Here is a 24,133-nt window from a genome sequence, read left to right on the forward strand (position 1 = left end):
GAATGTGGGCCTAATTGACTATGAACTGGAATAATCTCTTATGGCCTCAATTAATTTCGAGTCATCACTGAACTGGTCCTGATATCTACCCAATGACAGTCCAAGGATAATAAGACTGAGTAGTTCTGGGTACTGATTTTCTGTGTGTACAGTGGCAAGGGTGCTAGGCAGTCTTTGGTATCTCAACCAACTGGCCATTGTTTGCCTGAGACTGGAGACAGAGCAATTATGCTTGAGGTGATTCCCAGCCACCTGCCGACTTAATCACACCCGCTATCCACAAGCTGTTATCATGGATCAGAGGTCTAGCTCATTTCCTTCCTGAGCCAGCAGCAATGAAGCTAAATGTAATGCTCTAACACCTCGGACAGCACTGATCACTAGCATCAATTTACTTTCTGGATCATCTCAGGGTCACTGAGAAGCTGGACCAGGTTTCCAGTTTATGTTTGCTTTTGCTTAATGTTGTTTCTTGGCTCTAGTTCTGCTCATTCTTCCTTTATTGTTCTTTTCATCACAGTTTTTTTTCAATCTGCGATCCTTAACTCGATGTTTCTTATAGATTTGAAGCGATTTTCTGAAGCACGGGTTCGTACTAGTAAACTTTCTACCTTTGTAAATTTTCCCCTGAAGGATCTTGACCTTCGAGAGTTTGGTTCTGAGAACAGTGGTGAGTTGTATAGCATGTTAAATCATTATTCTTTGCACCGAATCCATGCTTGTTACACCATGGCCCTGACTTGTCATCACGTGGGTCTATCGATAATATGTCACCACATGACTTAGCTACGTTATTATGTTAATCCTACACCTCCAGCGGCACGATAATGCCATTGTCCAATTGTTCAGAGACTTGTGTCAGGTCAGGAGTCGGCAGCATGGTGACTGGAGAGGACCCACATATTAGTCTTGATTCTCCAGTTTCCAAAACTTGCTATAGCCAACTAAAATTGTTGATTTTAGAGCTGTCCCTTCAAATGGACACTTCCTACTTTGGGATCCTATCAGTAAAAGGACAAGGATAGGAAACAGCAAATGGAGGCGAAAAGGATTAAGTTCAGCATTTGCTGAATCCAATCTGTGTGTAGATGGAAAAAGGATAAAAATTTAATCAAGAACATGAAAGGAAAGGATTTAGCTGGCAGTGAGAGTCCTATTCCCATCACTGTTGCGTCATGGAATATTCTGATATATTTTTCCCACAGTTACTAGTTAAATTGAATCAGTTGCTATGGAATGGTTGGGCTAAAATATATAGTTAAACTTTTTTTTTTGTCTTTCAATCTTTCTCCTCACAGTTCATGCAGTTTACAATCTCTATGCAGTGTCCAATCACTCGGGCACCACCATGGGTGGCCATTACACTGCATATTGCAAAAACCCTCAGTCTGGAGAATGGTACAACTTCAATGACTCCAGGTGAGTTCTGACTTCAACATATCTATCCTCATGATCGCTCTTCCCTTCAACCCCACCCCTGCCCCCTCCCCACCTCCCCAAAACTAATTCAACAACATACTACAAAAGATAAATCCCAAAATTCCACACTTCCAGCCTGGCCTGTTATGATGCTAGAAGCCAATTGACTTGATAACAAATGAAGAGAAAGAAGCAAACAAGTTTACTAAATAAATATTTAGTACCTCATTCGCAGTGACAGGCCCTGGAAAGTAGTAGCAAACACACACTGGGTGAGAACGTAGTGTACAGTAGAGTAGTGGTTAAACTACTGGCTGAGCATCCAGAGGCCTGGATTACGAGAAGTGAGTTTGGATCCGATGACAGCTCACAAGTCCAAGTAATTAAATAAATTTGGGGAAGAAAACTAGTATGGAAATAGTGGATTGCTGTAAAACCTATCTGATTTACTAATGTCCTTCAGAGGAGGAATCTGTCACTCTCGCATCATCTGTCCATTTAGTAACTGGTAACCCATTGTAATTTGTTTGACATTTAGCTTCTCTTTGAAATGGTCGAGCAAACCAATTGGTGCATTGCAATCGGAGATGAGCCTTGTCTGTGATGTCTACGTTGTGTGACCAAATAGATTAAAAATATTATATTCTGGGTAACGATACTAATGCAGGATTGACATCAGTTGTCAAGCTTCCTCGGTAGATGCATTGTCAATAGGAGAGGAAGGAAAATAAGAGGTGTAACTCATAGATGCTTCTCTTTTTTTGCAGGGTGACCCCAATGTCATCGAGCCAGATAAGGACAAGTGATGCCTATGTTTTATTCTATGAACTCTCCTGTCCTTCCTCTCGGATATAACGATCTCCGGACATGAAAGAATGGGGAAAGCAAAGCAGCTTAAAAGCACTGTCTCACACCAATGGCGATATTTTTAAGTGATCTCTTGTGTCCTTGATATCGTAAACAACACAAAGTTCCTGCCTACAACAAGCAACCACCCCAAGGAGATGCTGAACCAACTAATGTCCAGATGGATTGCACCAGGACTGAGAGGGGGAGAGTGGGTGGAGGTGGGGATGCGTGTTGGCGGAAGGCTACACAAAAGGGCTGTTTCTGAAATTAGGGGATCACCAGTCCTGCTGCCATTGACAGTTTTTTTCAAAGTACACACCAGCATCTGATGCAGAGCAACTCAAGCTCGGATCAACAACTTACTGAAGAAATGCCGCCCACAGCAGTGAGCTGCTGATTCTGCACCAGCGTCTCTCCTCTCTGTACTGTCTTGGAGTATGTTTATTTTCAGAAGCAAAAATTTTCTTGCAAGTCTTTTGAAACATTAAAACCACAAATTGTTACAGAGAGGGAGAAAGACGGTTTGTTGGTATTTCAAATCCTCCGAGTTGCAAGCAAGAAAATTGGGCTCAGGAGAATATTTAAATTTATTTATTTTTTTTGGTTCTGTTGCAGTGACTTGCCTGTGGCACATTGGTTAGAACCATCATCATCTGAGGGATGAGTGTTCCTTGGCCCCCAATCTGCTCTCTCAAACTGGGGACATTCTCCCTCCCACCGTTTCTGTGATACCTGCATTTTAAAATATGAAAAATTTCTCACACTTCATTGATTGAAATACCATTTTAGACTTAAGTTAGAATTAACCATCTCTGAATTAAGTTTAGGTGTTACCTAAAGAGGACTATCTATGTGGACTGACAGGAGTAACATTTATTTGCCTGAGTTAATCATTTATATCTCTGAATCCTGCAGGGAATTTTCTCTGATCCCTATTTGGAGCTGAACTATCACACAGAGTTGATTATAGTTAACAAAGACCTAGCCTCTTCCCAGAGAGAATCCTTCTTGATAACAAGTCTTTGCCCTTTCAAACAAGGATCCCGAGTTTCTGGTTAAGAAATTGGTACCAAGACAACCACTTTATTGGGTCAGTTGTTCTAGCTTTGGTCATTTCTTCCCAGTGAAAAGCTCGGCAGCCAGAATATTGAGTAGTTGGTCAACAGAATTCAAGCAAACAGTTTTTCTTTGTTCATGTCAAGCCTATGTTTGGTATTACGGGAAGCACTCAACAGTGACACTCTCTCTTGAATTTTGGCAGCCTTCTTTCTCCTCTGCCCTCATTCCCCAGTTACCCAGCCACCATACTACTTAAAAGAATATGCAGCACCACATTTTTAAAAAGACAGGATTGCATGTTTGTTGATCTTGCTTTCTTGCTGTTTGATATACACCTCTTCCTCACTCTTCACCCCCCTCAATGCACCCACCAGGTTTCATTTCCTTAATATACAACTCAGTTCAGGAGAATAGGGCATTGGGCTGAGGATTTAACTATATCCTCCATCCAGTACATCATTAGGCCAGTACTGGCCTCCTGTAGGCATTTTAACTATGCCAAGACTTCTTGGGGCTGAGGCATTGCATACCTTCGTGATTCCTGTTTCAACCAACTACTCGCAACAGATGTCCCATCAGGTCATTTTTGCTGGATTTAAATGTTGCATTCCTAACAGATTTGCTTTGGTTTTGACTGCTTCCAGTGGCTTACCGTTCTGATGGTGAATATGTTGATTTGATCTGTGAGGCAAGTGGTCATATGGAATCACAGAGAGATTAGTTTCAGCTAAAACGGATTACAGAGATTGTGGTATTGGAAGTGATTTGAAGCATCTCCTTTCCATGACATTCTGTGATTGAGATTTTTTTTGCTGCTCTTCCCGAGTTGTGAGGTCTGATCCGACCCGCGGTGATTTCAGAAACCCGCTCACTGCCTAGTGACACTTACTAGCACTTTGATCCCTCCCTATATTAAAAAAAGGGGGAGGAAAGAAAGCAGTCATCGCAGTGGAAAGCACTAGGTCTTATTTGTTTAAATCAGGGAGAACGGGGTAAAAATATCCACTGATTTCACCCCATTGACTTACTTCTCTCCGCTTCTTGTTTCTCGCTGTACTCGGACTGACTATGTGTGTCCGGCCGTTTTCTTTCCACTTTCTATATGTTTATCCACCCATCTCCAAGTCTCCCGGATTGTTCTACAATCCCCGAATCACACCTGCCCGCTGCTACAGGTCTGCCAGAGCGGTATTGCTGCTCTCCTCACCCGTGTCGTGGTCTGCCCGCCCAAAACTTCATAGTCGGAGAGGGGGCACATTTATGGTCGACATTAACACAATGTGCCCTCCTGTTACTCAAACTCCCCTTCAAAAGTCATCATCTAACAGGGCTTTTTAATTATAAGGATCTTATTAAAGAAGACTCAAGTTTCCAAATTTTTAACTCTATAAACTAATGCATGGAGACGTGATGACTGTTCTATTTTGATATGTCGTGGGTTTATGGATTTATCTTGTTTACCGTGTAAACAAGCACTGGATTTATTTTATATTGTGTACAGTGAGGAGTTGTACATAAAAAATTAACTATATATATAGTATCTAGAAGAACAGCTGTGTGTACATGCGCAGTATAAATATATCTATATATAAACTTACGTTTTGGGATGACAGCCTGGTGATTGGGTACTAAACAGCGATCTTTGACCTTGATACCCTATGAAAACCTGTTTGGTGTTTGTGTAATTTAAAAGAAGAATGTTCCTCTTGAAACTCGACCCTCTCGGGTTCAGAAGAATGTGGCTTGGGCTAGTTTGCAGGCAGCTGTGGGCACTGTTCCCAAGCGAGGTAATGCATTCTGCGTTGAACTTGGTTTGCTTTTCTCGGTGCATTATGGATTTTGGTTTTAATCCCCTTGATCTGATTCCGATCCTCCCCCTAAGGTCAATAGCGTGTGAAAAAATATATTGATTTGTTTCGGGCTGTTTCAGTCACGATATTATAACAAGTTTCAACGTTGTCCTCAACATCTCTAGAATTAAGTTCTCTAGAAAAGATCAAAACAGGAATATGGAGGTGGATCTTGTATCCTCAAAATCAACTGGTGCACATTTGATAATAGACAAAACGCGGACGACCAATGCAGTGGCACATTTCATCTGCTTTGGCCGCAGCAATTGATCAGAGGACTTTTGACTGTCCCGAACCAATCTACATTTTGGTAGCAAAACTATATTCTGGACCTAAAGAAACCGGATAAACAAATCCCAGGGAAAGTTTACAGATAGTCGCAACTGTTGTGTAAAAACAAAAGGGTTTTATTTCTCTGTTGATGTGAATCTTTTCACCGTCAATCGGAATCTGTCCTGCCGGAGAATGTCTAAACCTTCTAAAGTTAAAGGCATGGGTAGGAGGATTAGTTTTGTTTTGTTACGAAGAGAGTGGTAGACATGTGGAATTTACTGCCTGGAAAGTGTAATATAAGGCAGACAAGTGTAACTTATCCCGTTTAAAAAGCACCCAGTTGTACATTGAAGAACCGTGGCCTGCAGTTTGGGACCTGGAGCAAGAAGGTGGGATTGGGCCGATTGGCACTTTTTTTGACCGGCAGAGACACGATGGATCCAATGGCTCCCCTTCTCTGTCTCAAATTTTCCAGAATTCCCCTGTACACCAAAGCTCCTATGTTCCAGTAATACAAAGTGTTGGTACTGAATCGAGTCCATAGGCTGTCGGGGGCGGGGGGTGGGGAATGAGTAGATGGGGTCCCCGTGATGGTCACTTATTCCTGCTTGGTTACAGAGCACCAGGAACGTAAATTGCTTGGTCGCCTAGCTCTTACAGTGGCAGAAGGGGGGAAAGAGGCAACATATAATCCTCGGGGCTCAGAATTGGAGCTTGGATTTGCAATGATTATGGGGAGCTGTGAACAGTGACTGATTACCGCGAAATTAATGCAAGTTACAGTCAGCAGATTCCTCACACTCAGCCACACTCCTTAACCATCGGTATTAATTTCTTGTATTGTTTTCTTTTAACTGGAATGTTCTGTAACAAAAAACAAATCGCGGAATCTGCCCTTTGCTATTAAAGCGGTGCACCGATGGTTAGTAAGTTTAATGCGGTAAGTTTAAGGTCACTAAAGGGCGTGCGCATGTATTTTTTAAAGACCACTTTTGAAAATAAAAATAAAACACTGAATATTAAACTAACGCCTTTCGTTTCTATCCTGGTTGAGATTATTTCAGAGGTGTGATCTGACGTTTCTGATCACATGGTCATGTGACATCTGATCACGTGATGTATGCCGCCGGCGTTCGGGCCACGTGGTCATGTGATATCTGATCACGTGATGTGTGCGGGTGCGGCCGTTCGCTCAGTCTCCGTGGTCCCGGTTGTATGTTGAAGTAACGTTCTTGAGGTGGGAGCCACAGTTAAAGTTCATCTGCTGCTGGACGATGCCTCGAAAGCGATGGCTTCAGACTGAGCAAACTAAGTCATGACATCGCACATAAAGGCACCGCAGTTGGTGTTAGGGCCACTTCTGGAAGGACATATGGAATGACACCAACATTTGGAAACAAGTCCTGGGCTCAAACCTATTCCGTAGGATCCACTGGCACCAATATCCTCCCCCACCCCCTGCCCCACCCCACACACACACACCAACACTTTCCTAGGGAGAGCTATTTTCTCTCCTCATCCTTTTAAACCTTTGCACTTTATTTATTTACCTGCACTGAACTTTGTAGCTGCTACACTATATTCTGCATTGTTTTTACTGCCTCAATGTACTTATGTATGGCATGATCTGCCTGGATGGCACAAACAAAAGTTTTTCACTGTTTCACACGTGACAACAATAAACCAATGTTACCAATGCTAACCCAGGGTATCCAGTCCCATTCCCATTCCAGAAGACTCATCACACACTCATTCCAGTAAAACCTCATCCCTCTCCACCTTGGTAGAGCCCCCTTCCCCAGGCAGGGACGACCCACTTTGCCACCGTGATTTCAGACAAGAGCATGCACTCCAGTTTAGGGAGATCTACTTCACGGTTAATCCTTTGGCCCTGTCTGGGAAGGATTGGTAACTATGATTATTGCAGTTGAAACAATGATGAATAAAATTCATTTCACACCAAATGTTTATTTCTGAGAAAATAATTAGTTTAATTAAATGATTGACAAAATTACTCCTTCGAAATATTGTAATGACCAATCTTAGGCACTAAGCCCAAGCTTGAAATCAGCCCCTTTGTGAAAAAAGATATCTGTATTAGTCACACGTACATCGAAACACACAGTGAAATGCACCTTTTTGCATAGAGTGTTCTGGGAGCAGCCCTCAAGTGTTGCCACGTTTCCAGCGCCAACATTAGCATGCCTACAACTTCCTAACCTGTACTTCTTTGGAATGTGGCAGGAAACCGGAGCACCCGGAGGAAACCCATGCAGACATGGGGAGAATGTACAACCTCCTTACAGACAGTGGCCGGATTTGAACCCAGGTCGCTGGCGCTGTAAAGCACTAACCGTTACACTACCATATCCCCAAGGAAAATATTTAATTGTCAACCCTAGATGTAACAACTTGTAATAGAACAATTCCAGAAACACCAACAGTCTACCTCAGCTGTGCCTTGTCCTACTTATTTTCCCTGGTAATGTCTGTAACCATTTGACTGTGCACTATTATAGTTAACACACAAGAGATCCTGCAGATGCTGGAATCTGGGGCAACACACACAAAATGCTGGAGGAACTCAGCAGGTCAGGCAAAATCTATGGAGGGAAATAAACAGTCAACGTTTCGGGTCGAGACCCTTCATCAGGACTGGAAAGGTAGAGGGCAGAAACCAGAATAAGATCAGGGGAGGGGGAGAGCACAGGATGGCAGGAGATAGATGAGTCCATAACAGTTAAACTACCATTAGCACTAATGGCTGTGAGTACGCTGGCAAGTCAGTGCTTATTACTCATCCCTAATAGCCCATACAAGGATGATGATGAGACATCACCTTTAAGCATTTCAGCCCTTGTGGTGAAGGTACTCCCAGCGTGTTGTTGAGTTAGAAACTGCAGGATTTAGACCCAGTGAAGATGAAGGATGGATTATGTACTTTCAAGTCAGTATTCTGTGTGACTTGGATGTGAAGTTGCAAGTAGAGCTGTTCCTGTACTCCCACTGCCCTTGTCTTTTTTGGTGGTGGAGGTCGCAGCTGTTACAGCATCTGGGTGAGTAACTGCCATGCATTTCATGGGTGATACACATTACAGACTGTGTGCATCGGGGATGGATTGATGGAGTGAATTTTGGATAGGGGAAGGGGTGCCATTCAAGTTGATTCCTTTGTCCTGGATAGAGCCAAACTTGTTAAATGTTGGTGGAGTGGTATTGATTGAGGCAACTGCAGAATATTTCATCATACTGCTGCATTGTAGATGGTGGAAAAGACTGAGCCACTTGCCAATAGGATAGCCAGATACCAACCTGCTTTTGTAACTACAGTACAGTATTTATATGGCTGCTACAATTAAGCTTCTGGTCAGTGGTAATCCTCTAGGCTATTGATTGTGAGGGAGTTGGCAATGATAATGTCATGGAATAGTGAAGGATAGGTAGAAATTGTCATGACCTGGCACTAGAGTGATACGAACATTATTTGCCATTTAACAGCTATTGTCTAGGTCTTGCAGCTTACAAAACGGCCTGCTTCATTTTCTGAGGAGTTGGAAAGGGAAATGAACATCGTGTATTCATCAGTAAACATCCTGAATTCTGACCTCATGAGAGGTCATTAGTAAAACAGCTGAAGATGGTTTGCTTAAGCAGACTATCCTAATCAACTCTGTCATTAATGACCAGGACTGGGTGATTGACCTCCAACAACTACAGCTATCTTATTTAGTGTCTGGTATGACTCTAGCCCATGGAGAGTTTTATCCTTGTTTTCCATTCACTTCAATTTTACTGGGGCAACACAGGAGACTGCAGATGCTGGAATATGGAGCAACAAACAATCTGCTCGAGGAACTCAGTGGGCTGAACAGCATCTATGAGGAGAAAGGAATTCTTGATGTTTCAGGTCAGGGTGGAGAACATGCCTGGGCAAATTACAAGAGCATTGTTAAACATAATTTCATACCAAAATAACAATAAAGAGAGAAAACCTTGCACACAAAAAGGCTTTACTGGTATTAATTTGTTGAGCTATTTTGTAACTAAGGAATATTCTATCATTTAAACACAAACTTTTCAATTGGTTCCAATTTAACATCTGATTTAGAAATAACATGGGCATAGCTCAGAGAAAGGAATGTGCATGTGAATGGATTTAACAATGAATAATCCCGATTATTTAGGCTACATATGAAATCTTTATTGACTAATTGGGTGCTTTGGTTCCCAGGTGAGAGTACAAATAATCACAATAGAGGCACAAACTCAACCAACAGATGATGTTCAAATATCAAAAGTAGAACCCTGGTTAACAAAATAAGTTGAATGTTTAGTCAGGAAAAAGAGGGAAGTCTATGTCAGGTGTAGGCAATTGGTATCAAATTAGTCCTTTGAACATTACAGGAGAAAAAGGAGAGAACCTAAGAAAAAAGTTAGGAGGGTGAAAAGGGGACATGAAATAGCCTCAGCTAGCAAGACTAAGAAGAATTCCAAAACCTTTCAGTATATAGAAGCAAGAGGATAGCTAGGGAGAGAGTAAGTTTCCTCAGTGGCCAAAAGGGAAATCTACGTATTGGAGTCAAGGGGATATGTGTGGGGTTGTAAATTAATACTTCTCATTGGTATTCACCAGGGAGAAGGATGGAGAGCTAGGAGAAGGGTACACTGATATTCTGGAACATGTATTAGGAAGGAGCAAATGTTCAAAATATTGGCACATACATAGGTGAATAAATCCCCAAGGCCTGAGGAGATCTATCCTAGCATGCAATGAGAACTTGGGAGGAGATTGCTGGGGCTTTAATTTAGATTTTTCCATCTTTGTTAGTCCTGTGTTATGAGTGGAAGACTGGAGGATAGCAGTAGAAATAAGCTGGGAAACTATAGGCCAGTGAACCTTGCATTAGTAGCAAGGAAATTATTGGAAAAATTTCTAAGGGACAGGATTTATGATCACTTGGAAAGGCAAGGACTGAGTAGGCAGAGTTAACATGGTTTTGTGCAGGAAAAATCCTGTTCTAAAAATCTAATTGAGTTTAAGGAAGTAACTAAGAAAATTGATGAAGGCAGGGTGGTAGACATAGTATACATGGACTTTAGCAAGGCTTTTGACAAGGTGTTGTATGGTAGGCTGGTTCAGAAGGTTAAAGCACATGGGATCTGAGGTGTGTTGACAAAAACTGGATCCAAAGTTTGCTTGGTGATAGGAGGGTGAGCATAGTGGTCGAGGGTTGCTTTTCTGACTGGAAGTGGTATACTGTGGGGATCAGTACTGGGACCTCTGTGCTTGTCATATACAAATGACTTGGATGAGAGTGTAGGTGGTCTGATTAGCATGTTTGCTGATGATACAAAAATTGGTGCAGTTGCAGATTGTGAATAAGATTTTCTAAGAACACAGAGGGATAATTGGGCAGAGCGGTGGCAGATGGAATTTAATCCAGACAAGACTGAAGTAATGTATTTTGTGATATCAAAGGCAGGATATATCCAGTGAAAGGCAGGGACATTATGAGTACTGAAACATAGAGACCTTGGGTTGCAAGTTCATGGTTCTGTGATAATAGTGACACAGGTGGATAAGCAAGTGAAGGTAACAACTGGTATACTTGCTTTTAAATGCTGAGGCATTGAATATAAGAATTGAGTTCCTCCAGCAGATTGTTTGTTGCATTGGATAAGCTGGGTTTGTACTCTCTGTAGCGCAGGAGGCTGATAGGTGACCATAGAGAGGTTGAAAAGATCATGAGGGGCATAGAGGGTCAGACACTTTCTCCTAGGGTAGTTTAAAACTAGGATAATCTTAAGGTGAGAGGAGAGAAATTTGAAGGAAATCTGAGGGGTGGAGGGTATAGAAATCAAATCCAACACTGGCCCCCAATTGCCCCAAGTAATCCCACACACCCCTCCCATCGTGGGCCGAAGGGCCTGTACTGTGCTGCAGTGTTCTATGTTCTATGACTCTCTTTCCCCTCCCTCACTGTTATTCTCCATCCTTGCTTCAGGAGCCTCACGCCAGGTAAATAGGGAGAGGGAGGGTGTCCCTCTCCAGGTCCGGCCTTGCCCAGGAAAGACACGGCCCCCAGATTGGGTAGTTGGCGTAAAAGACGAGGCATTCACCTGCAGCGCTGACTGTCCCACTCGGCTGGCCGTTGCTAGGGCCAGAACCCAGCTCCTAACAACAGCAGTCAGCGGATGTACCACCCTCTGATGCGTATTATTGGCTACTTGCTGGTGGGGCCCACTTTTCATTGGTCAGAGTCTCCTGCCCCACTCCCCCCCCCACCCACCCACCCTCACAAGCCACCAGAGGTGCACAGAGCAGTGATGGGGAGCCACAGAGTTATGAACCATTGTTCTGTTAAATTAGGAGTCAAATCAGTGGGAGTGATGGGGGAAAGGATTTTTGTCCCCATTTCAATTCTACATAATAAGAATAAATGAGAGAGAATCAGTTTTGCACAATTTACCTACCCTCCCATACTGATTTATGTTGAGTTCACTCATTGAAGAATTTGATTCCCTCTCACTTAAATATGTCAGGATGATTCACTCCTCAGGGTCATTCTGATTCCCTCTCATATTCTCCCACTCTGGTTCCTTAATTCTATCTCTTCCTCGGTTTGTTTCGCCTTTGATTTGATTTCCCAGTCTGATTCTCTCTCGTCAAGTTCTCAGCCCGTTTCTCTCCTTAATTCTCTCCTAATCACGTTCTGCTAACTCCAAGAAACTTGACTCGGATTAAAGTAAAACTCCACGCTATTCAGAAAGGGGGAAGATAAATCTCGAGGTATTTGGCTGCAGTGTCACATGTGACTGGAATAAGGATAAAGAGAGACTGCTGCTCAGTTTTAGAGTGCAGAGCTCAGACGTACCTGGCACACACACAGTGTGGTGGGAACCTTTTTTAACGTGACCCAGAATCTTGTATTTTTTTCATCACTCAGCATGTTGAATTTGTGGTGACGTGAACAAGAGGACAGCTGATCCAGGATTTAATATGCTTGAAAACTTGTGAGTAAACTGAAAATAGAGTTTATTAGAAAGGGAGATACGTACGTAGAGTGGCAGACTGAGAAAGAAAAACCACTGGGAAGATAAAAACAATCAGAGACAAAGGTAAAATGAAGCAGACATAGTGAGAGAGGGAGAGGGTGCAGCAGAGACAGGGGAGTGGGTGAGAGACAGAGAGACAACCAGACAATGGGAGTGAGACATGGATGTAGAAACGTGATGCTGGAGGACACACAGAGAAGTGTACACAGAAGAGGTGGGAATGGCAGAAAGAAAAAGAACGAAAAGGGGAAACAGAAAAAAAGAGAAGGAGATAAATATGTATAGAAAATATGGCATGTATAAAGTGAGACAATGAACATACATTGGAAAAAGGGTGAAATATACAATCTATGGAGAGTCTTGAATCTAAACAACTGACCAAAATATTTTTTCTCCAGATCTACTGATGTCCTACTGGACCAATGTCTTTCAGGAAATCGCATTAGTTTCTGATTGTTGTTGCTAGTTTGTGGATTTCCTCAAACATGTGGGAAAGAGTGGAGTTCACGGAAATCACTTTGGAAGACCCCAGGAGAGAGGACAGTAAGGTGAGGATAAGGCTTCGGGATCAAACTGATGATAGATGCTTAAACTGAGGAATCCATCTATAAACTCATTTTTAAATCTCAATACTTTGGGTCCCTTGGATTCAGTCTTAGTGAAACTGGACTCCCTGGTGTTCCCCCTCTCAAGATGATTCCACCAACATCATCTGCAATAGCAGCTGGTACCAGTGGCCATCTTTTTTGTGTTCACCCAAAGAATATGTGTCACCAGACAATTCCATGTGGAAATTCACCACAGCTGAGCTCCCAGTTCTGACACCCCCTTAGTACTTATGTAGGTCACTGGCCATATCAAAAACAGCAGCCTGGCTGATTCTTGCTTTCATAGGAAAGGTTAAGAGGGATACGGGCCAATTGCAGGCAAATGGGACTAGCCGAGGTGGGAATCTTGGTCAGCATGGATCAGTTGGGCCAAAGGGCATGTTTCCATGCTGCATGACTCTGTAACCCAGCAGAACTGAGGCTGATTATAGTACCCACTCATGGTTATACAACTGTAATACATGTACATAAACACTTAGCATTGCTATTTACAAGACTCTTCAAAAGCATTGCAACCATCAAACCTAATATTAATCACACTAGTGGAAGGGCCTGGGGCCTATGAGATACTATGAAATAGGTAAAGACTAAAACTGAGCAAAATGTCAAAAGGTGGGAAAATGAGCTCGTGGTCTGTTTGTTTTCAGACTGATTTCATTAACCCAGCCTACCAGCCAGACTACGGAAGTGAAGACCAGGGGGATCAGGGAACCGGAAACTACTTGAAAACTAACCTGCAGAATGAATCAGGTGAGAGCAGTTCAGTGCACCCATGCTCTCAAGTCCGAATCCTGCTTTGACCAGCTTTGATTCTGGGTTTCCCCATGATGGCATGCACGGTGAGTGGAAGAAGTAGGGTGGGGAGAGAGAATGTCAGGGAAGTTTAGTGGGGCAGGGGAGGAAGGGAAAGGCCCTATACCTACTATAGGGCAGGGTCAAAGGTAAAGAACATTATGGGGAGTAGGTGGGAGGGTTGTTGTGTGGGAATTGAGGGGTTCCGTGACATAGATGAGGAGAAGGGAGAACAAAGCAGAAGGATAAGGGAGGGAATGGGAATGAGCTGGTATGGGGGCTACAGGAATTGATCAGTGGGGTGTGGGTGTTGAGGAACCTGCATTTTACCATCCTTCCAAGTTGCTCACTAAGAAGGAGAGAAAATCATCCTGAGGGCAGTGGTCAGATCTATGTTTATGTCAGTCAGGGCCAAGTAAGGAACAATTGATTAATGGTTGGGGTGTTGAGGGTTAGGCCATGAAAGAAACAAGCTGGAGTAAGACTTACCCTGGGAAAAGATTATAATTTCAGCACACCATATATACTTAAACTTTTTATAAATGTAGACCTTGTGTCACATTGACAGGGCGAACTTGAATTAGGAAGTTCGGAACCTGTCAACCCAGGGACTGAAGGAAGTATGGAATTGGGCCTAGAGTTCTAGAGTGTATGGTTTGCAGCTGCTGGAAAAGAATTTTAAATATTAATACTCAGTTTTAATATTAATACTTTATACAAATATTAATCCTAACTATAAATATTAATACTTAATAGGAAGTGAAAAATCACAGCTCTGGGTTTTATGTTATTAAAACCTGTTCAGCTGAATAGAAATGACCAAATAAAGAGAAAGTTATGAACAGTGGGGACAGGGAATAAATCTGCAGAAAGATTAATTCAGTGAACAAGTGGTCAATCTAGGAATAGACGCTCTAGGGAGTTGTGAAAGTATCGATTCATCCCATGCAGATCCTTTCAAAAAAATTCTTTTGGGATATAGTAAATGAGCGAACTATGCCCTGATGTATAAATATAACATGTTGGGGAGGAGTGTATTTACATAGCCTCTTTAACATAATGAGGTATTCCAAGATAATTCAGAAGTATCATCAAATAAAATTTGGCACTGAGCCATGTAAGTAGGTATTATGTAGATGTCCAAAAGCCTGTTTAAGCTTGGAATGTCTTAAGCAATAAGGGAGGTTGAGAGGAAGAGTTTTAGGGAGGGAATTCCAGAACTTAGGAACTTGGTAGCTGAAGGCATGCCAAGTCTTTTGGTTCCACTGTTTTATTTTCTCACCTCATATCTGGGTTTGTTGTACATTAATTGATAGAGGTTCACTGCTATGATTAGCCAATAATTCCACTATTGTTGCATTAATTAACAACCAGGACACCAAAGGTGAACTTGATAGATTTTGGCCTTTTGATTTCAAGGAATCTCTGTACCTAAAAGGATCTAACACTGGCAGCCTCTGCACTGTAACCTTTAACAAATGAAAGAAGTTCCAATCCACCTCAGTTTTCAGTGATCATTTCTTAATCTTGTAAACGTTTCCTTGTTTGAGATTCTTCCATAAGTGGAAACATCATTGCATTTGGTCAATGCTGCTAGAAATTTGGGAGGGTGGTGAGAGAGGAAAAGTATAATACCAAGGAGCAAGCTATGAGTTGGGAGTAAAAGTTTTTTTTCTGAATATTTTTTCAATTCCAGTACACGGTTCCTGGGAAACACTTGTTGGAAGAGCTGGTGCATGCCCAGGTCCAATGTGGCTCTTAGTTATAGTATTGGCTGTAATTCTGACCGTGACTGTTGGAGGGAGTTTGATCACCTTCACCATCCGTAAGTATTTGAATCTACTTGAGCAGAAGGCAGCAGTGATGTCTTTAACCTGGGCTGTCACCACAGGAAGTGACGCACACTTACCTCCAGGAATCTCTTTGATCACCTGCAGGCAGTTTCAGAGCATTAAACATCACATTATGCTGGGGAAGAATGCCAAGCTATATTTGTATGAGACACAAGTCACTATTTAAAAAAAACAGCAACTCGTCCCTTCCGATTGCCCTATGCAAACACAGTGTAACATCACCTACCACTGATCACTCAATTGGAGGTGATTGAATACAGTCTTTCTAATTGTTCTACATGACAACATTAATCACTGCTCACTCCACCACATACTAAATTATATTTCTCCAAAACTAGCTTCAACAACAAATATTAAAGTTAATGTGTGATAGTTTGCAGGTTTCTGATCAAGAGTTTTCAAAGAAGTCCAACAGAACTTTCCCTCCAAGGTATTTGTAAGTGTTGATTGGTTCCACACCATCAATACTAAAAATAGCAGGTGACAACCAAGATCCTTATTAGAAAGAAAGAACTCCAGTTAAGGATGCCTTGAGGAGAAGTGTGGTCAATAAATTACCGTAGCTTGACCCCCTATTTGCACAGAGCAAGGTCCCATAAGCAGCAATTGATAATAACAAAGTAATCTGGATTTAGATGTTGGTTGAGGATAAATTTTGGCCAAATCACTGGAGAGAACTCCCTTACAGGTCTGTGAACATTGACGCGGAACCTTTCACATCCATCTGAGAGAAAACATAGGTCTCAGTTCCAACAGTGCAGCCTGATTTTGTGCTATTGTCTCAGAGTTGGGGTTAGACCTATGATCACCCATACCAGACCTGAGAATGTAACTTTTTACCCTAGTTTCTGAGAGGCTCAGTGACAATTTGTCAACAACACTCCTTTTCCCCTAGTTTTCTGCCTACTGCTTACAGACTCATCAATCTGAAGCTGGGACTGAACACAAGGAAGAATCTAATTTGTTCCAACCATAGCCCATCTCACAATCTAATACAATGTCCCACTTAACCTTGGATGAAGTGCCTGTCACAATAATCGCTAGACTTAACATTTCTGAAAACCATCCAATGCTCTTCTTTCTTTCTGTAGAACTGGTTATTCAGAAATCAACAAATAATCACTCTGGGGAGATGGCTGATGTGCCCAACAACGGTAACAAGACTCCTGTCAGCTTCTTTACAGCCTCTCCCATTGCTACTGCTTCCAGCTCTGAGAATATAGTCCTGCTCACTCCTGGTATTTCAGCAACACAAACTTCAATGTCGTCACCACGTGAGTGTCATCACCCCTGTATAATGTTCCACCACTTAAACAGGCCATTAAACACATTTAATCTAATCTCACTGCTGCTCAACCCACTGAGTTCCTCCAGCAGATTGTTTTGTTGCTCCAGATTCCAGCATCTGCAGTTTCTTGTGTCTCCATCTAATCTCACTCTCCTGATTACCTCCATTCTAGTCTCCCAGATAGTCTAGTTCTACAGTTCTGCTCACTCCCTTTATCTTTTAATTTCCCACCATCCTATCCCATTCTCCCCTCAGTCCATTATCTTTTATTACACCGGTCAGTCTAATCAATAATAATATTCTATCTTGAGCACTAATCTAATTCTTCTCTCAATACATGTATCGACTTTACTTCAACCACAGTGTGAGACAAAGAATGCCTCCCTCACTGAAGAAAATTTCTGCAATGCCAATCTTTCTGAAATCATCTTAAATTTGTAATCTCTCATTACTATCTCATAAACCAATTGAAGCAATCTATTGACCTTCTTGGAGACAACGTCAGGATGCCTCTGAATTTTCTCAACCCAAATGAAAATATGCAAACTTTAAATCTCCCTTCAGAACTGCATCCCCCACAACTCTGATAACATCCCACCCTGTCCTAGTTCCATCCTTGATGTAATTAGCTGCTCAATATTCTGAATGAAGCCTGAAGATCTCCTCCTTGGCTTTCTATTTTCTATCTTCTGATACAATTCAAGCTACAATTGTGCTTATGAGCTTATTGACTTGTTGTGACACCTTAATTGGCCTGTTAATTGGGTCACCCTCTGTTCTCCAATTACACTTGTAATCTTAACATTTCAACTGTTTTCCTCCAAATGGTAAGCCCTTGCTTCGCTCTGTATGGAATTGCATCTGCTCAATTGCCATTCCTGCTCACTTATGTTCACGTATCTTTCTTCATCCTGCTTAACATTTAACAAACATCCCAATTTCAACAAGGAGACACAAGAGATTCTGCAGATGTGGAATCTGGAACAACAATTGTTTGCTCCAATTTCCAACGAGCCCCAATTCCTAATTATATTTATATATGAATAATGGAAAACAGTCTCAGTGTGGAGCTCCTCCTTTTATTTTTGTTTGGTCTAATGAATGTGGCGAGCCTTCTCCACCGTTCTACTCCAGCCATTTTATTCGACTGACTCTTGTGATCTCTGACTGCAGTGTGCGGTGGGATCCTTCGAAACCCTGAGGGTTCGTTCTCTACCCCTCGCTACCCAGCACAATACCCTGCAAACTTGATATGTGTTTGGTGGATCTTGGTGGAACCAGGGTACGTGATCCAGTTTAAAGTCGACTCCTTGAACATCGAGGGGCAGTCACCTTGCCATTTTGACCGCCTGGATCTTCATGAAGAAGAAGAAAACGGGTTTCATACGCATCAGATAGCGAGGTCAGACTATGTTCTGTTGATCTTTCCATTCCTCCCAAACCTTCTGCAACTTTTTAAAATTTTGTTATCCGGTTCTGGCAGAGAGACTTTAACCTGTTCCTTTTTCTGGATTCCGATTAGTTTATTGTCATATACACCAGGGTGCAATGAAGTTCCTTGCTCCTGTGAAGCTCACAGAGTAAACAGTGTAAATGGTAATGATAAATACAACAAAAAAGTGTCGAGGCAAAAAGGAATGGTGCAAAGAGCAAACTGAGGTCGTGCAAAAGAATACACAGACGCGCCTGATCTGCTGAGTGTTTCCAACATTTTGTTTTTATATTATATAAACAAAGTCAGGTGTCAATTTGCCAAGGAAGATGAAAAACTCCGATTATAAAACTAAACTTGCAGTCGTTGTGATTTTAACTGAGATAGTTGTGCAGGGATCTCCCGAGACTAAGGAGCTAATGTTAGAACTAACTTCGTAGGCGAGCAAAATTGGGCGGGGTGTTAGAACTCGCATTGTTCTTGATCCGGTCAGTTCTCTGCCAGGTGGGTTCGGTTGAACATCCACGTCCTGTCCAACACTCTCCTCTTGCTAATTCTGGCTAGTTCCAGGTTCTAATTTGCTCGGATTTTATTTAAAGCATTAAGGGTAAACAGATGTAAAGTCTAGACGGAGATTTATTTCTTCTACCCCCCCCCTCTCTTTTTCTGCAGTAAATGCACACGTGACCTGGCCTGCTCACATGAATCTGCAGGCGATCGTTGAGGAGCGCAGATCCTCACTTTTCTCGCAACACTCTGTGCCCTTCCCCCACTTTGTCCTGTCAAAAGAGTTTTTGTGCACATCAGTCCCTCCAACAACACTCCCCGTCCTGTGAACTGTCGGGTCACTGTGTAGATTCCTTGGAGGTGCATTTAAAAAAAAGAGAAGCTTTGTGTAAGGAAAAGCTGGAGTCCGGGGGAGTACTGGGGAGGGTTGAGACTTCTATCCAGAAGAACTAGGGTAGGGTAATGATCGGACTGTGAGCTTTCAGATGCCATGGGGATAAGCGCTGGCCTTTCATTGCAACTCTAGCGAGTGGAGCAACAGGCAACGTTGTTTATAAGGTGTGGCTCTTCTCTGCAGTCTATAAAATAACAGGAGGTCAGCAACAGTCGCTCCATCGGGACCGACGCACCATATCGATCGGAATCAGATCTCAGTTTGAAGCTGGGGTTGTCTGGATTCCATCTGTGATGTGCCTATCCCTGTCAACAGGTTGTGCGGGAACGTTGCGCCTCCTACTGTCAATACCAACACCAGCAGGCTCAAAGTTTCTTTCGTGTCGGACTCGAGTGTTGGGGGACGGGGCTTTATTGCGCGATACTGGATGATCGCACCGAGTGAGAGTAAGTAGTATATACAAGTGGACGGTTCGGGTGGGCCTGAAGATTCTCCGCTAGGGGTTGGGAGTAGTTTTCGTCTTCATCGTCTGGCCAGTAATCCTGGGAAGGGGATGAACCACCAATTAATTGTGATTCTCACTGTCAAAACCGCGACCCTATGCCCAGGGGCGAAGCTGAGAATTGCCACTACTCCACAAGATGCTATCTCAAGTCCTCCCAAGTCTTGGCTCCTTTTCAATCAACCCTCTATACACCAGAACTCTTGTCAGTGAGTTCATGCTGACAGCCGAACAGTGGTTGCATATATCAATCAGGAACCTATGAATTAGGGAGCAGGGGAAGACCACTCGGCCCCTCGAGCCAGTTCCACCATTCAGTAAAATAGGACCAGATCAACTTCGCATTCACACCTACCCCCATAACCGTTCAACTCCTTCCTATTCAAAAAATATATCTACGCCTGCCTGAAATAAAATATTCTACTTTCACTGCCCTCTGAGGAAGAGAGCTCCAAAGATTGCAACAGTTTTACCTCATTTTTGTCTTAACTGGATGATACTTCCTTTTTAAACAGTGACCCCGAACGTAGATTGTCCCAGAAAAGGAATTATCCTCCCCAACACTCAGCTAGTCGAGATCCTTCAGTATCTTGTGTTTCAATCATGTTGCCTTTCATTCTCCTAAACGCCAGTGGATACAAAAATAGCCTGATTAAACTTTCCTTACAAGAAAACTCATCTATTCCAGGTATCAGTCTCGTAACCCTTCTCTAAACTGCTTCCAACATATTTTCATCCGTCCTTATATAAAGACACAATAGAGTACATAGTACTCTGCAATCTCACCTTCACTCGATATAACTGAAGCACTGGCTCCCTACTTTTGTATTCAATTACCTGAGCAATAGACAATAACGTTTCATTAGCGATCCTAATTACTTGCTGTAGCTGCATTCTAGCCATTTGCAAATTATGCGTTAGGACACCCATTACCCTTGGCAACCTCTCACCACACACATAATGTGCTTTTTTTAAAACACTTCCTGCCAAAATGGGTAACATCACATTTTTAAACTTTGTACCCCATTTGCCAGATATTTGCCCTCTGTCTGTCTATGTGTGTGTGTGTGTGTGTGTGTATAAATAAAAATATAATATTTTTTGTAGCCTCCTTGTGGCCGCTTCACAACCTACTTTCCCACCTATTTTTTTGTGTCATCAACAAATTTAACAACATTACCTTTGGATTCTTCATCCTAATTGTAAAAAGTTGCGGCCTCAGCACTGATCCTATTGGCATACAACGCCTTATATTTTGCCAACCAGAAAAATGCCCATTTCTGCCTACTGCTTCTTCCTTCCTATTTGCCAGGCAATCTTTCATCCACACTGATGTTCCCTCACACCATGAACTTTTATTTTACGCCCAATAACTTTTGATGCAGCACCTTATCAAATGCCTTCTAGAAATCTAAATATAGTATATTCACCCTGATCCACAGCATGTGTTACTTCTTCAAAGAACTCCAGTAAGTTGGTCAATATGTGGTGTTGTTGATAGGTGGATAGCCTTAGCTTACAGGAAGATATTGATGAGTTATTAAAATGGGCAGAGCGAATATTAGATGGAATTTAATCCTGCTAAGTGTGAGAGGATGCACTTTGGGAACAGTAAGAAGAGTAGGACGTGGACAAGGAATGGTAAGGCCCCCAGGGAATATTGAAGAACTGAGGAACTTTGGCATACAAGTCCCAGGGGTCCAAAAAAGTGGGAGCACATGTCAAGATGATGGTGAAGAAGGGGTGAGGGATACTACCCTTCATTACCACAGAATACAAGAGCAGAAAAGATAAAACAGAAAAGAACAAACGTTGGGCCACAGCTGGACTACTGCACAATGCTGTTCTGGTCACCACAGGATAGGAAGTTATGATTCCACTGGATAGAGTGCAGAGGAGATTGACCAGGATGCTGCCTAGGGATGGAGCGTTTCACTTGTGAGGAGAGACTGGATAGGCTGGGTTGTTCCCCATGAAGCGGAGGAGATTTATGGGGATCTGACTAAGGCATGCAAAATTATGAGGGGGCATAGATAGGAGGAAATGTCTCCCCAAAAGCTGGATTTTAGAGTAGCAGGAAAGAAATCTAGAGGGGATCTGAGGAAGAATTTTGCACCAAAAGGGTACTGGAATCTATTAAGGACTGCCTGAGTGGGTGGTGGAAGCAGCAACATTTGAGAAATATCTAGATGAACACCTGAGTTGCCAAGGCAGAGAAGGCTACAGACCAAATGCTGGTAAATGGGATTAGTGGAGGTGGGTAATTGATGGTCAGCACAGATATGATGGGCCGAAGGGTGTGTTTCTGTGCTGTATGATTCAAGATGATCAGGTAATATACCTTTCACAAAACCACAGTGACTTCGCCTGATTATCTTGGATTTTCCTAAGTGTTCTGCTATTGCGTCTTAAATAATAGCTTCTGGCAACTTTTCCTATGACAAACTATCCGCCTGTACAATCCTGTTTTCTGCCTCCCTCCCTTTTTGAATAAGGAGTTACAATTATTATTTTCCAATCTGATGGAATCTTCCTGGATCCAGGGAATTTTGAAAAGTTAAAAACAATGCATCACTAGCTACTTCATTTAAGATCCTAAGAGGAAGTCCATTGGACCCGGAGACTTGTCAGCTTAAAACTCCAACAATTTGCTCAACACTGCTTTCTTGACGGTAATTTTCCTGAGCTTCACCCTGTCTTCCTGTTCCCAATTTACAGCAATTTCTGGGAAATTCCTTGATCTATGAACATTTAATATACAAATTTCTGCTAGAAGGCCATTGACTCTAAGGTTTGTATTCCTGACTTACAAAGCAAGTTTTCATCCAACAAATAGCGTGCCACTGTCCGTGCATCTAAATGTTCATAATGCATTTCACCTAGACCTAGTCTTTTTGATTTATGAAATTTTGATGAACAAAACATTATCCAGAATGTGCCCCTTTGGTAAAATGAGGATTGACTACAGTGAAGATTGAATTATCTTCCGTCTCCTTATTTTCCATTACTATTTTTCCAGATTCACTTTCTATAAGACTCCTGCTCACTTTGTTTTAAAACATATATGTATAATGTCATGTTATCTGTTTTTACATTTCTAGCTCAACCTTGTTCTCTAATATTTTTCCTTCCCTATTAACATTTTAGTCCACTCTTTGTTGTTTTCATTTTCTGTCCTGCCATTAAATTAATTTAATGGGAACATAAATTGAATGTGGGAATGATATAAAAAGGACCACTGATTCATTATCACTATCGCACAAGATCATAACCACTCCCATCATGTCTAAAGTGCTGTAATACATGGTCAAGTGACTTTGGTAGAAATTTGCTCATGCTGGAAACCATACACAAAAATGGTGATGCAAGGAGACCTCTGGTTTGTGCTGACATCAATTGCAGAGAAAATTCATGTGCACACATGTAATGATTTGAGTGTTTGAGCATTGCCCTCTAGCATCACCCTCAACAGCAGGAGTCATTTTTCTTCTGATGCAAAGTAACCTCTTCTGATGCAAGTCATGCTTATGTGGCTGCCCTAAAGGTGAGTGAGTCACTGCCTGTTGCCACTGCCCCAATTGACACACACAAATTTACCACTATTCCAAAACTTAGGTTTGTAAAACTTTAAGCACAGTTCGGCCTACAAGTTTTGTTAGCCTGAATGATCAATAGTCATGAGAGTGTGATGCTCTCAGGCCCCCAGAAAGTTAGGGTAGAGTTGGAGCCTACATCAGGGATTTTGAGGGGATTAGGTTGGAGGGGCCCAGCATCTGAGCCTTGGTGAGTTGTGGGGGGAATCATTGGGTGGGCACTGGGTCTGTCCAGTTTGGAGGGTGCCTGAAGGCCGAGATATGATGAAGTTACATCTTTCCTTGTGGCATGTGGACCCGCTGTCCTGAGTGTCCCCAACAATGACCATCTCCAGGATAACATTGCCTCGCATGTTGCCCCACAAGGAGGGTTGCACGGGAAGCAGTGAGTTTGATGCGCATTTGGCAGAAACACAAGCATGACATGTTCTGGGAAGTACCTGGCTGGATTCCCAGAGTAACATAAACAACCTAGAAGTGGTTGTTATCATCTTTCAATCTGTGGTATGTCCATTTACAATTACGTTACATTAAAATAATTGTGATCTAATTTTGAGGTTTTTTAGTTAAGATATGGGCACGTCACGTTGGCTCATCACAAGGCTTTCACCAATAGCCCTCCTTCCCTTTATGCAGGATAAGGTGGTGAGCAACTACT

General features: G+C 42.4%; 2 protein-coding genes across 10 annotated transcripts in view; both read left to right on the forward strand.

Moving 5' to 3' along the window:
* LOC127583662 (ubiquitin carboxyl-terminal hydrolase 2-like) overlaps positions 1 to 6,468 on the forward strand; it is a 118,820-nt gene extending 112,352 nt beyond the window's left edge. For all 9 annotated transcript variants that reach the window (XM_052039877.1, XM_052039873.1, XM_052039876.1 and 6 more), the window contains 3 exons: positions 563 to 670; positions 1,299 to 1,419; positions 2,187 to 6,468. In XM_052039877.1, coding sequence (XP_051895837.1) covers positions 563 to 670; positions 1,299 to 1,419; positions 2,187 to 2,274 — 317 coding nt within the window. In that variant the 3' untranslated portion in view covers positions 2,275 to 6,468. The remainder of the gene's footprint in view (positions 1 to 562; positions 671 to 1,298; positions 1,420 to 2,186) is intronic.
* Positions 6,469 to 12,325: 5,857 nt separating this feature from the next.
* The window catches only part of mfrp (membrane frizzled-related protein), a 35,721-nt gene continuing 23,913 nt past the window's right edge, over positions 12,326 to 24,133 (forward strand). Inside the window, exons 1-7 of the mRNA XM_052039705.1 lie at positions 12,326 to 12,464; positions 12,905 to 13,054; positions 13,762 to 13,864; positions 15,603 to 15,731; positions 16,851 to 17,033; positions 18,221 to 18,449; positions 19,696 to 19,826. Coding sequence (XP_051895665.1) covers positions 12,992 to 13,054; positions 13,762 to 13,864; positions 15,603 to 15,731; positions 16,851 to 17,033; positions 18,221 to 18,449; positions 19,696 to 19,826 — 838 coding nt within the window. The 5' untranslated portion in view covers positions 12,326 to 12,464; positions 12,905 to 12,991. The remainder of the gene's footprint in view (positions 12,465 to 12,904; positions 13,055 to 13,761; positions 13,865 to 15,602; positions 15,732 to 16,850; positions 17,034 to 18,220; positions 18,450 to 19,695; positions 19,827 to 24,133) is intronic.

The sequence above is a fragment of the Pristis pectinata genome, chromosome 27 (assembly GCF_009764475.1).
Source record: "Pristis pectinata isolate sPriPec2 chromosome 27, sPriPec2.1.pri, whole genome shotgun sequence".
Classification (NCBI taxonomy): Eukaryota; Metazoa; Chordata; class Chondrichthyes; order Rhinopristiformes; family Pristidae; genus Pristis; species Pristis pectinata.